Below are 14,510 nucleotides of genomic sequence, written 5' to 3'. Positions count from 1 at the left end.
TTAAGCTTAATGACGAGACCTTTACCTTAGAACACAGTTCAGTGAGATTTAGCCTCGAATGAATGAATCCCCACAGAAGCGGGAGGGGGGAGGTGTGGTGTCCCGCAGGATGCAGGATGCGGTGATAATGGAGTTCATTTCTGGTGGTGATTGCACACGGTAATACAGCTCAAGGCCTCTGCGTCTCCTGGCCGGAGTGGTTTTGATGATGCTGAAGGTTTGAGGTTTTTGAAGTGTCGTTCGGGCGAGATACAGGATACAGGAAGCAGGAGGCTGTGGCCAGTTTGAGGTGAAATATGGTATCAGGGAGCTCATAAAAGGTGGGGGTGGTGCTGAAACATGATACCATTGGTTAATATCATTTGTCTCGGCCTGTGGGTGCATGGTGACATCATCAAAAATCAGGAGATGGAAATTATGAATTTAGTCTTTTTCAGTGATGAACTGAGTGGATTATGACCAGAGACACTAACTAATGATGTAGAAGGTAGAACTGGGACAGTCTTACTAATATTTAATACTTAATTTCATTTAAAAGCTATTAAAGGCTTTATTTTGTATGTATATATATATATATATATATATATATATAATATTGGGACAAAAGTATTGGGACACCTGCCCGGTCATTGTTTGATCCTAAATCAGGGGTATTAAAACAATTTATCCTGAGAGTAACCGTAACCCTACTGTCCAGGGAAGAAAGGCTTTCTACTATTTTTTGGAGGACCCTTGCAGTGAGGATTTGATTGCAATCAACGATGCAGAAGCAAAGCAACTCATCCCAAAAGTATTCGTCAACTGCTCCACAGCTCAATGTTAGGTTGCTCCAGTCATAGATTAAGAAAAGGCCATAAGGAAAGCACATTTTATGCAAATATATTCATATCATATATATTGCATCAAAGAATGATTAAATATTAAGAATTTCACTATATATATATAGTGAAATTATATATAGTGAAATTCTTAATATTTAATCATTCTTTGATGCAATATATATGATATGAATATATTTGCATAAAACTTTAATTTCACCAATACTTTTGTCCCAATATTGTATATATATATATATATATAGTGAAATTCTTAATATTTAACCATTCATATATATATATATATATATATATATGATTGAATATTAAGGATTTATGAATATATTTGCATAAAACTTAAAAAATGTATTCATTTAACTAAATGTTAATAATGTATGTAATGTATGTTAATAATGCTATGTAATTATAATATATATATATATATATATTTTTTTTTTTAATAATTTTTTTTCATTTTTTGATTGAATATTAATGAGTATATTGAATTGTATGGCTTCATTCTGGATGTTCTACTCTTTTAGGCCAACACCAGCCATACACAGTAAATAAAGCACTAGCTTAAAGTGTAGCTGAGTATGCATGCTGGTGTGCAGGGTAGGTACCTTCCTTCCCCCACTGAGAAAGCAGCCATTACACCCTTGGAGACTCCCATCCACCGTCTGCAAATGGCACAGCTGGGACTCAACTCCCACGTCCGCACGCTCAAGCATGGAGGTGTTAAATAAGCCTATCAGAGAGAGTAAGAGAGCGAGAGAGTAAAAAAGAGAGAGAGCGCGAGAGTGCGAGAGTGCAAAAGGGCTACATGATTTACTTAATGCTTTACTTAGTCCTGTAATACTTTAATACTCCCGGCTTTCTATTGAATTATGTATAAGCTGAACCACGTCTCTGTTTAAAATAAGCACAGACGTGAAACAGCAACATCTTCAACTCCAGCGTGGGCTCCAGCACCAGCTCACACACACACACACACACACACTCTTTTAATTTAGCAGAGATGTCACTGAGGCCTAGTCACCAAATCTAGCACCCCACCAGCCTGGCTTACACACAATTTCCACTCTCGCTGGCACACGGCAGATGTGCGAACTCCGCGCTGGAGGGGAGGGGGAGGGTGGGGGTGGACGATAGTGCGAACGCCGGTGCGACGCTCACTGTGCTGTCATTGCGTGACCTCAGAGCAGTCTGACATCAGCCCATCTGGAGGCCGAGACTGAGCGGAGAAATTGGCATTCATCTCCATGTGCTGGAACCCTCAGTTGGTTGGCCAGGGCCCATCCCACTGACCTCCAGTCAGCACGGGTCAAATCAAATAGGTCTGCTAATGATGACACCGGGCTCATCAAGCTACAGGGGTCCACTGTTACTAAAAGCTACGAGCAGATTGGAAGTCACGTTGGTGCTACTTTTGAAACTTTTCCTCGTCTGACACCGTGTGGAGATGTTAAGTAAGCTCTAGTGGACAACGTTCAGGCTTTTGCCATGCTAACCATGCTAACCTGTCAGTGGCGTTTAAGCAGGACTGTAGTCAAAACCACCTGAGCCTAAAGAGGCTGAGGCCAATTTGAGATCTGAACATTTGCACTGAATTACTGCAAACATCTAAACATCTTCTGCTGATCAAAATATGAATAAATGAGAGTGGGTCTCAGACGAGTCCATAAAATATGAGCCCAGTTCAACCCTTGAGTCTCTAGAGTCCAGTCTGTCCAGTCTAAAGTCTATTAAGTGTCCAAAAAAGTCCATAGAGTCCAAGTCAAGTCTATAGAGTCTGTTGGGTGTGAGTTTGAGTCTCGAGTCCAAGTCAAGCCTCAAGTCTCTGTATGTGAGTCTAAGGCGAGTTGATGTGGCTGAATCAAGCCTTGAGTCTCTGGGGTGTCCAGAGTCCAAGCAAGTCTGAGTCCGAGTCAAGTCTCTGAGATGCAAGTTTGTGTTGCGTCCTGAATCTTTAGGTTTCTCAGGTGAGAGTCCAAGTCAAGTCTCAAGTTTCTGGGGCATGAGTCCAAGTCTAGTCTTGGATCTTTGGGGTGTTTGTCCAAGTCTAATCTCGAGTCTCTGGGGTGCCAGTCTGAGTCGAGTCTTAAGTTTCTCAGGTGTGAGTCCAAGTCAAGTCTTTAGTCTTTAAAGGGAGGGATACAAAGGCAAGTCTCAAGTCTCCACGGACATGTGTCCAAGTCTAATCTCAAGTCTCAAGGGAGGGAATCAGAGGTGAGTATGGAGTCTCTGGGACATGAGTCCAAGTCAAGTCTCAGGTCTTTGGGGTGTGTGTCCAAGTCTAATCTCAAGTCTCTGGGGTGTGAGTCAGAACTGAGTCTTAGGTTTCTCAGGTGAGAGTCCAAGTCAAGTCTTGAGTATCTGAAGGGAGGGAATCAAAAGTGAGTCTTGAGTCTCTGGGGCATGTCTGAGTCATGTGTCCAAGTTTAGTCTCGGATCTTTGGGATGTTTGTCCAAGTCTAATCTCGAGTCTCTGGGGTGCCAGTCCAAGTCGAGTCTTAAGTTTCTCCAGGGTGAGTGCAAGTCAAGTCTTTAGTCTCTAAAGGGAGGGATACAAAGGCAAGTTTTAAGTCTCAACGGACATGAGTCCAAGTCTAGTCAGAGCCTTGAGTCTCGGCGGCATGTCTGAGTCAAGTCTCAAGTTTCTAGTGTTCGAGTCTGATGTGAGTCTGAGTTAACTTTTTTTAATCTCTTCACTCCCTCTGTGACGGAAGTCTGAGTTGTGTTTCTGGAGAGTGAGTCTGAATCATGTCTCCAGCTTCTGGATTTCAAGTCCAAGCCTAGTCTCAAGTCTGAGTCAAGTCTTGAGTCTCTAGAATGTCTCTGATTCGAGTCTAGAGTCTGATTCGAGTCTCTGAGGAGCCTTAACATAAGCACTACCAGTCTAATACTGAGTAATTCCCCCTTGTGCCACCATAACAGATCTGACCAATCTAGGCATGGCCTCCACATGACCTCTGAGGGCGTCCTGCTGTGGTATCTGGAGACCAAGACTGACATTAGCAGCAGATCCTTTAATAAGGTGGGTGGGGCCTCCATGACCCTGTCGCCGGTTTACTGGTTGTCCTTTCTTGGAGCACTTTTGGAATGTACTGACCACTGCATACTGGGAACACCCCACAAGACCGGTCCGGTTTTGGGGATGTTCTGACCCAGTCTGACTCGTCTAGCCATCACAGTTTGGTTCTGTTTGTCTCAGGTTCTCACTCTTGTCCATTTTTCCTTCTAGGCCCTCGAGCAAGGCCCTTCACCCTCTCTGCTCCCCGACCACCCCCGGGCGCTGGAGTCGGCTGCCCACCGCTCTGGGTGTTTGTGTGCTCACTGCCCCTTGTGTGTGTTCACTACCACAGATGGGTCAAATGTGGAGGACACATTTCCGAGTCTTGCTCGGCCTTTGCTGATTGGCATGAAGTGCAGTTTAATTCAGGGAGATTTTGATTAGTTTTCTCCAGGCTGGGTCTGCGCTCTGCGCCAGGGCGGAAGCTCCATAAACTAATCCTTTCATTTCCAGCCTCGTCTCGGCACTCGCACAAAGGGATCAACAGCAGGGCGTCTGTGCCGAGCGAGACGGCTGGGAGCGCAGGGGGGGGGTTTTCATTTGACGCTTATGAAAACTTTCCCATTCGAGGAGTCCCTTCTTTCAGAGCGGCGTCTGCGGGAGGCTGGAGAAGTGGCGCCTTTCAAATTAGCCTGATGAATGCAGACGCGTGCGGCCGCGAGCCTGCAGACGACCGGGCAGGGCATCAGAGTGGAATTAGATTTAGGGAGAAAGATCTGCTGATGTCTAATTTGCAAGCGGTTAATCTCAATATACACTAGGTGTCCAAATGTTTGTGGACGCCCCTTCTAATGAATGCATTCAGCTACTTTAAGTTGTTTAGGGACTTGTTTAGTCCCTGTAGAGAAGTACTGTACCAATAGTACCAATAGAATAGGACTCTATGGAGCAAATAAACATGAACCTATTGGCACCATGTTGCCTAATGCCAGGTGTGGGCTAGTAGAGGGGTATAAAATTGGGGCAGTGGTGGTGGCTCAGCGGTTAGAGCGCCGGGCTATTGATAACAGGGTTGTGGGTTCGATACCCGGGCTCTGCAAGCTGCCACTGTTGGGCCCTTGAGCTCAACAGTGGCTCTCTCTGCTCCCCGGGCGCTGGAGTTGGCTGCCCACCGCTCTGGGTGTGTGTGTACTCACTGCCCATAGTTCACTTGTGTGTGTGTGTGTGTGTTCACTACCACAGATGGGTTAAATGCGGAGGACACATTTTGCTGTACAGTGACAAATACGTGCACCTTTACCTTTTAAAGCTTTGCTTTTGGGATGAGCTGGGAAGTTGGGGATGGGATGAGGTAAAATGCTGAACATCCAGCTAACTTCCTGACCTCAGTAAGAGTGGAGACGGTCACTCCAACCAAAGCAGGAGAAACTATTTTAATATCCTTGATTTTAAAATAATCAATGAATGATGGGTGTCCCAATACTTTTGTCCGGACAGTGTATATACAGTAAGCAATGCAGATATATATGAGTATATGCATGAGTGAATGCATACTGTTCCAGTTCCAAATCTATATTCATGTTAATGATCTCAACAGACTCTCCTCTAGGTGCAGGTCTCTGGAGCTTTTCTCCTACAAGGCCTAATTCCCCCTCTCTGTGCATCTCTCATGCAGGGTATGACATTTACACTGACACCTAAACTTCAGGAAAGGCTTGGGTTAGCAGAAAACACAGCTGGAGGAAAAGGAGAACGTGGAGAATCGGTGCAGAGAGGGAACGAGCAGCTGGTCAGGGCTGAGGTGTGATGATGCAGTGAGAGTGTGTATGAGTGTTAAGGTGGTGGATGAGGAGAAAGAGGAGGAGAGGAGAGGAAACATCAGAACAGCTCCAGTGACTATTAACGACTGATGGAGATTTATTAAACCATTATTAAACATGTTAATAACACAATCATAAGTGTTAATAACACAATCATAAGTGTTAATAACACAGTAATGTGTTAATAATATGTAAAAACAGATAGACAGTACAATCATATGTTTACATGAAAAATTCAATAATTGGCTAATAATTAGTAATAACAGGCTAATAACAATAATTTGTTGATGTAAAAAAGGATTTAAAAAAGATTTGAGATTTACGATATAAAAAGCCATATTTTTTATGTCTTTAATATATTAATAGCAAGCTTGTGTCATTTAATATTATGTGAATAATTAGTAATAACAGGCTAATAACAATAATCTGTTGATGTAAAAAAAGGCACAATTTACAACTTGTTAATAACATATTAATAACTAGCTTTCATAATTTAATAGCATGTTAATAATTAGTAATAACAGACTAATAACAATAATTTGTTGCTGTGAAAAATACCTAATTTAACACTTGTTATTAATATTAATGACACGCTTGAATGGTTAAATAACAATAATAACATTAGTTAATAATAATTAGTAATAACAGATTAATTAAAATGAATATGTTGACATGAAAGACCACCTTTAAAACTTGTTAATAACGTTGAAATAACACAATGATATCAGTTAAATGACACAGTAATAACATGGTAATAAAGCTCGACATGTCAATAGCACACTGATATCAGTGAATAACACAATAATAGTGCGTTAATTATAATGTAATAACAGATTAATAACACATGAATTTGCTGACATGAACAGGCAACTTCTAATGCTTGTTTATATGTTGTTTATATGCTTGTTTATATGTTGCACTTTTATTAAGCTGGATACGGATCCTCCCATGCTAACTAGCGTATCAGGCAAGTGTTCTCCAGAGTCTCTGCTCTGTCCCACACGACCTCCAATGCCTTCATGTCCTGTAAAATGTTCCCCTTCAGGTGAGTCTGCGGTTTTGGTTAGGATTAGGATTTAGGGTTGATAGAGTAAGGTTTAGGTTTGGGTTGGGATTAGGTTTTATGGTTGATTCAAGGGTACGGTTTAGGTTAGGGTTAGGGTTATGGTTAAGGTTCAGGTTAGGGTTAGGTTAGGGTTATGGTTATGGTTAGGGTTATGGTTCGGGTTAGGGTTATGGTTATGGTTAAGGTTCAGGTTAGGTTAGGGTTAGGGTTGGGTTATGATTAGGGTTATGGCTAGGGTTAAGGTTTGGGTTAGGGTTAGGGTTAGGTTAGGGTTAGGGTTAGGGTTGGGTTAGGTTAGGGTTATGGTTAGGGTTGGGTTAGGTTAGGGTTATGGTTAGGGTTATGGTTATGGTTAGGGTTATGGTTAAGGTTCGGGTTAGGGTTTAGGATTGATTTCAGGGTTAGGGTTAGGGTTAGGTTAGGGTTAGGGTTAGGGTTAGGGTTGGGTTAGGGTTAGGGTTAGGGTTAGGGTTAGGGTTAGGGTTGGGTTAGGGTTAGGGTTAGGGTTAGGGTTTAGGATTGATTTCAGGGTAATGTTTATGTTTAGGCTGAGGTGAGAGTGAGGTTTAGGTTTAGATTTAGGTTAGGGTTAGAGTTATGGTTAGGGTTAGGTTAGGTTAGGGTTAGGGTTGGGTTAGGGTTAGGGTTAGGTTAGGGTTAGGGTTAGGGTTAGTGTTAGGGTTAGGGTTGGGTTAGGTTAGGGTTAGGGTTGGGTTAGGGTTAGGGTTAGTGTTAGGGTTAGGGTTGGGTTAGGTTAGGGTTAGGGTTGGGTTAGGGTTAGGGTTAGGGTTAGGGTTAGGGTTGATTCAAGGGTAATGTTTATGTTTAGGCTGAGGTGAGAATGAGGTTTAGGTTTAGATTTAGGTTAGGGTTAGAGTTATGGTTAGGTTTAGGCTTAGGTTTAGGATTAAAGGACTATGGGTTGATTCAAGAGTAAGGTTTAGGTTGAGGTTAGGTTAGGGTTAGGGTTATGGTTAGGGTTAGGCTCAGGTTAGGGTTAGATTAGGATTAAAGGATTATGGGTTGATTCAAGAGTAAGGTTTAGGTTTGGGTTAGGATTAGGATTTAGGGTTAATTCAAGGATTAGATTAAGATTAACGTTAGGGTTAAGTTGAGGATCTAGGGTTGATTCGAGAGTAAGGCTTAGGTTGAGGTCAGGATTAGGGTTAGGACAACAGACCATCCAAATAATAGTGTTACCAAAAAGTAAAGCATATGAAATAATAAAGCCATTGGTCAGAGCATTCAGCCTCGGTCTCTGCCACTGTAAGAAACACTTATCTCAAAACTGTTTACGCCTGCAGGGGGGAGCCCTTAATTTATGGGCTGAAAGCGCCTCATAAAACTGCCTGTAACCCTTTTCTGTCTGCCCTGCATATTCCCATATTATTCTCAGGGTGTATTTTCCTCCCGATAATGATGAAAGAGAGCTGAATAGAGCAGAGAGTGAGGATTTTGCAGCTGTAGGGATTTACAGTTTTGACCTCGTTTCTGAATTATGGCGCTGGAGGGGGAAAATATTAGATTACACTTGAAGAGTTCGGCTCATTAATTAGAAGCCGACACAGTCTACAGAATGGATGAGTGGGAATGAATAGGCCGCGAATAGGGGGGCCTTGCTGATTAAACCTGGAATGGCACTTTGAGAAACACATAATCAATCATAATGAAAGCCTCCCACCAGCTTCAGTGGCCGGCTGTGCTGAGGAGGGGGACACACACTGCATACACTAGGCTTATATACAAAACCTATAGGATTCCTAGAGATCCACTATAACTGGATGTATATACTGGTAACACTAATAACCCAGCTAACATGTCCAAGTGGGGCCTGGACAGGAAGCCCAACCAGCAACCAGAAAGTCTTGTCCTCGGGTTCCACGTTGGCCACACATATGGATGCCCACCAGGGTCAGTGATGGGACCAGGAGGGGTTAAACATGGGCCCCAAAACATGGGTTACATCCTAGATGTAACAATAGGGCCCATTTAGGAAGCTCAACTCAAGCTGGGTACAAACCCAGTCATATGAATCAGACACATACTATACGGACAAAAGTATTTGGACACTAGCTTATTTAATGTTTCTTCTGAAATCAAAGGTATTAAAAAGAGTTGAGCTGCTTTTATTGGAGTAACTGTCTCTACTGTCCAGGGAAAAGCCTTTCTGCTCGATTTTAGCGCAGCATTGCTGTGAGGATTTGATTGCATTCAGCAACAAGAGCGTTAATGAGGTCAGGATGTTTGATAGGTCACTCAGATAGAGCACCACGATCATCCCCCCCCAGAATGCTGGGGGGGGGGGGGGTTACACCCCTCTACTAGCCCACGCCTGGCATTAGGCAGCATGAAGCCAATAGGTTCTTCATGTTTATCTGCTCCAGAGAGTCCTATTGTATTGGCAGTACTTCTCTACAGGGACCAGACAAGCTGTGTGTGTGTGTGTGTGTGTGTGTGTGCATTTGCACTTCTGTGTCAGCAAGTAGCTGAAAATGAATTCCTTAGAAGAAGTGAGAAGTGTCCACAAACTTTTGGACAGATGTATGATGTGGACATGTGGACGTGTATGCACTGGTCCTATAATAGGGGGGGGTGGGGTGTGGGGGGGGCTTAGGGATCTTAACCCCACCCTAAATATTGAGCCCAAGAATGAAAACGGGGCGTGCCACACGCTAATCCCTGCCCCACCCCAGTGCGAAGCTCCGCCCACCACCGACTTGCCTCGCATGTCCTGGGCTGGCTGGCTGCTGCTGAACAGCGCGAGCACACGCTCTTCCTCAGCGCCTGCGAGGAGAGGACGAGATGCGAGGAGGAGGAGGATGATGATGATGAAGAGGAGGAGGATGATGTTGATGATGTTGATGATGATGATGATGATGAAAACAGCAGCACGCGCGGTCCGGACCGTGCCCCTCTGACTCGCGGGCTCAGCTCAGCTCCTCCCTACCAGTTTACAGTAGGAGTAGAGAGAGAGAGAGCGCGCGCGCGCGTGAGAGAGAGAGAGAGAGAGAGAGAGAGAAACGGGGACCTGAGCTTCTTCTCCATCAGCTGGAGTGAATATGTATCAGGGGCACGCGCAGGTAAGCTCGAGCTCGAGTGCAAACTCAGTTCGTGCCTTATGTGTGTTTTTTTTTTTTGCGATGATTGACAGCCATGCATCTGAGCTCGTGCGCTGTTTGGCATACAGGCATCCGTGTGAGCAAGTGTCTGTTGAACTGAACTGAATTGAACTGAACTGAATTGATCCGTGGGCACGTGAGCATCACTTGGGGCTGCATAGAAGGGATGGATGTGGATGTAGCTGAGAAATGCACTGTGCACTTTGATAGGGGCTGGGTGCTGTGCATGGTTGCAAACTGCAGATCTGGCTATTTCTTCACATTGGGTGCCAGTGTGTGCGGTGGAAGCCTTGTGTTTACCAGACCTAACCACGCTCTAGTCCTGCAAAAGTTAGCAGCAGTAGGCAGTGTGACTACAGTCTGTTCTAGTGGACGTGATGCAGGATATCTCTTAGAAATGACTGAAACAGCAATGCTGTTACATACCATGGTTTTTGTGATGTCATAGAACACCCTGTTCTGAGCTAATGTATAGTGTGATATGTCAGTGTGTTGGTTTTTGTGATGTCACAAAAAAACATCCCATTCCGAAATGATTGTTTTCGCGAGGTCACAAAAAAAGCAACACCTCTACGTAGTTTTTTTGTGATGTCACAAAAACATCCTGATCAGAAGTATTTGATTTTGTGATGTCACAAAATCCATCATATGTAATTGTGTTGGTTTGTGTGATGTCACGAAAATGTCCCGTTCTGAACTCTTTGCCTTTGTGAGGTCACAAAAAAAGCAACACCTTTACATACGTTGGTTTCTTTGACATCACAAAATATCCCGATCTGAATGAACACATTTTCTGATGTCATAAAAAACAACACACAGACAAATCGTGGGTTTTGTGACATCACAGAACGCGTTTGTCACAAAACACGTCATATGTCAGTGTGTTGCTTTTTGTGATGTCGCAAAAAACATCCCATTCCGAAATTATTTTTTTCGTGAGGTCACAAAAACATCTTGATCAGTAGTATTCGATTTTGTGATGTCACAAAAACCATCATATGCTATTGTGTTGGCTTCTGTGATGTCACAAAAACGTCCCATTCTGAACTCTTTATCTTTGTGAGGTAAAAAAACACAGCAACACCTTTATGTTAGTCTTTGTGACATCACAAAAACATCCAAATTGGATTGATTTAGGTCTATGATGTCACAACCATCATAAAGGTGTTGCTTTTTTTTGACATCACAAAAATGTCCCGTTCTGAACTCTTTGTTTTTGTGAGGTCACAGTAAGCAACACCTTTACATACGTTGGTTTCTGTGAGATCATAAAACATCCCATTCTAAACTAATAGATTTTCTGATGTCACAAAAAACATCATATGTCAGTGTGTTTGTTCTTGTGATGTCATAAAAACATCCCGATCTGAACGAACTAATTTTGTGATGTCAATGTAGATATGATGCAAGAGATTGCTTACAAATGAGGGGAATGTGTGTGTATTAGTGTTGGGCTGTGATATAGAGTTCATGCTATGTGCATGCATGGACACTGATGCATGCATGCATTCACATGCATTCCTATAATGCAATGCATGCAACCATGCTTTTCCATAGTAGGCTATAATACACTATGTGTCCAAATGTTTCTGGACACCCCTTCTAAGAAATGCATTTGCCTATTTTAAATTGCACTTATTGCTGATACAGATGTGTAAATGCACACACACACACACACACACACACACACACACTCACACACACACACACATACATAGACAGCTTGCCTAGTCCCTGTAGACAAGAACTACCAATAGAAAAGGACTCTCTGGAGCAGATAAACATGACCCTATGCCTAATGCCAGGCGTGGGTCAGTAGAGGGGTATAAAGCCCCCCAGCATTGAGCTGTGGAGCAATGTAAGAACTGTGTCCTCTGGAATGATGGATGATGGTGGAGCTCCAATCAGTACTTTTAGGAGGAGTTAGGGAGTTGGGGAAGATGAGGTGGGGTGGTGATCATCATCCAACACCCTGAAAGCGACAGTTACTCTTTTTTAACACCCTTGATATCAGAAGAAACAGTAAATGTAAAGGCGTCCCAATACTTTTGTCCTTACAATGTATGGAGAGATCCTCATGCATAAGTCTGTGAATGTGTGCATGCACTGCTTGTAAACATGGTGGCTCATTCCATGTGCAAGCCTGGCGGTTTTGTGGCAGTTTGGATTGCAAAGGGACGCATTTGCAATCCCCCGGCCTGCTCCTTTTTTTACGGCAGACGAAATGAAATACGGTGTGCTTGTCCATTACCACTCCAGTACTCCAAAATATGCACAGAATTTACTGTATTACATTTACACTGTCCATATTGAGGCTGACTGTGTAACGCAGGCCACAGGCTATCACTTGAGTGTGTGTGTGTGTGTGTATATGCACACTACATACATGCACAGGCAACCTCCAAGTGTTTTAAGCACCCATATGATGTGACCTTCATGGAGACGGATGAACTTAGCGTCGCCGGCCGCCCCGCTCACATGACTGATGATGCTGTGCTTGCACTTCGGGGAACTGCCATCAAATGTGATTTGCTCCTGAGTCCTCAAGACTAATGCGCTAACCATTTCTCTACTCACTGTAAATCAGAGGGTGTGTGTGTGTGTGTGCTGGAAGCTCCGCCTCCTTCTCCACATCTGTGTGACAGAATTACGGCTGTCGCTGTCCATTATGTTAGTAATCCAGTATTCTACAATCACTTGCTTTGACGAGTAATTTAGTAGTCAGAGTACAAAACAGGCCAGATCATAAAATGGACATGAAACCACGCACAGATGTTCAAAAATAAATAAATTCGTAGATTTTTTAATTTATTTATAAAAGTTGAGAAATATGCCGTACAGCTCACTTATTAACAACAGGCTGCCCAAGCGTCCCCCTCTAGATGACCTGTTCTTGTGATGTCAGAAACCCCATCAAATTTCAATGTGATGTTTTTGTGACCTCACAGAAAATCTCATTCTACTTTTGTGATGTCACAAACAGCAACGCATTTTCATACGTTGTTTTTTTTGTAATGTCATAGAACACCCTGTTCTGGGCTAATTCATTTTGTGATGCCACAAAAAAACACACTATTCTGAAATCATTATTTTTGTGAGGTCATAAAAAACAACAACTTTAAGGAAGTTTAGAACATATGTGATCACAAAACTTCCTGTCTTAAACAAATTAATTTTGTGATGTCACAAAAAACATCATAGGTCGATGTGTTTCGGGTTACGATGATGTCAAAGAAATATGTCGTTCTAAATTCTTTGCTTCTGTGAGGTCACAAAAAGCAGCGCCCTTACATACACTGGTTTTTGTGTTGTCACAAAACATGTCCTATTCTGAATTAATTGTGCCTGTGATGTCACAAATCCCATCATAGGTCCACGTGTTGGCTTTTGTGATGTCACAAAAACACCCCAGCCTGAACTCTCTCTTTGCAGAGCCTTTACATAGATGTTTTTGTGACATCACAACACGTCCCGTCATAAACGAATGAATTTTGTGATGTCACAAAAACATCATAGGTTGACGTGTTGGCTATTGTGATGTCACAAAACTTCCTGTCTTAAACAAATACATTTTATGATGTCACAAAAAACATCACAGGTCGATGTGTTGATTACGGTGATGTCACAGAAAGATGCTATTCTGAACTCTTTGTTTCGGTGAGGTCACAAAATGCAGCGCCCTTACATATATTGGGTTTTATAATGTCACAAAACATGTGTCATTCTGAATTAATTGTACTTGTGATGTCACAAAGTCGTTCTGAACACTTTGTTTTTTGTGATGTCACAAAGAGCAGCACCTTACATACGTTGGTTTCTGTGATGTCACAAAACACCACGTTCTAAATTCTTTGTTTTTGTGACATTACAATTTGCAACACTTTCACATACGTTGGGCTTTGTGACATCACACATTCTACCTCCCATTCTAAAGGAACTGTCTTTGTGATGTCACAAAACCCAGCACACTTACGCTCCCAGTACATCCTCTAATTCAGCCTACAGCAGCTGAGTCTCACTAATGTTACAGGGAGTGTTTCAGCCCAGACTAATTAATAAATGAGGCACAATTTAGGACAGCCAATCAGAACCAAGATTGATTACATAGATCATTCTTAAAGGCACAGTAACAACATCATTTATGACTGTTTTGCTTCATAAACTCAAACAAATGTCATAAGTATATTTCAAGGGGATTTATAATATGTTATATATGTCATATAAAATATATGACATGATATCAATTATATAAGAAAATGCAAATGGAAATTTTGCTATTAATGCATTCTTTTACAGACGTAGACAGAATATGTTCAGGACTGACGGTGTTTGGAAATTTGCTGTCATGCTTTTCTCGTAATATCTTCCAAAAAGAATTTATGGTGTTCCCTTTTTTCCTTTCCACTAGTTATTATATGTTCCCAGGGCATGGCCCATGGACGCAGCAATGCGCTGTGAGGCCATAAAAGAAAAAAAAGTAAAATAAATAAATAAATTAATTAATTAATTAAAAATATATATATATATATATTTCTTTTATATATATATATATATATATATATATATATATATATATATATATATATATATATATATATATATATATATAATTGAAGCACAGATCTCACACTGTATGGCCTTCACAGCAGCATCACAGATGTTTCCCATGACAAGCTG

At 42.2% G+C, this 14,510-nt stretch overlaps 1 protein-coding gene across 2 annotated transcripts in view; it reads left to right on the top strand.

The window, feature by feature from the left end:
• Positions 1-9,577: 9,577 nt before the first annotated feature.
• pex5lb (peroxisomal biogenesis factor 5-like b) overlaps positions 9,578-14,510 on the top strand; it is a 55,093-nt gene continuing 50,160 nt past the window's right edge. For both annotated transcript variants that reach the window (XM_072669289.1, XM_072669288.1), the window contains exon 1: positions 9,578-9,794. In XM_072669289.1, coding sequence (XP_072525390.1) covers positions 9,774-9,794 — 21 coding nt within the window. In that variant the 5' untranslated portion in view covers positions 9,578-9,773. The remainder of the gene's footprint in view (positions 9,795-14,510) is intronic.

This window comes from Salminus brasiliensis, chromosome 23 (genome assembly GCF_030463535.1).
Source record: "Salminus brasiliensis chromosome 23, fSalBra1.hap2, whole genome shotgun sequence".
Classification (NCBI taxonomy): Eukaryota; Metazoa; Chordata; class Actinopteri; order Characiformes; family Bryconidae; genus Salminus; species Salminus brasiliensis.
The sequence above is the reverse complement of the archived record's forward strand: the minus strand, read 5'-3'. Positions and strand labels throughout refer to the sequence as shown.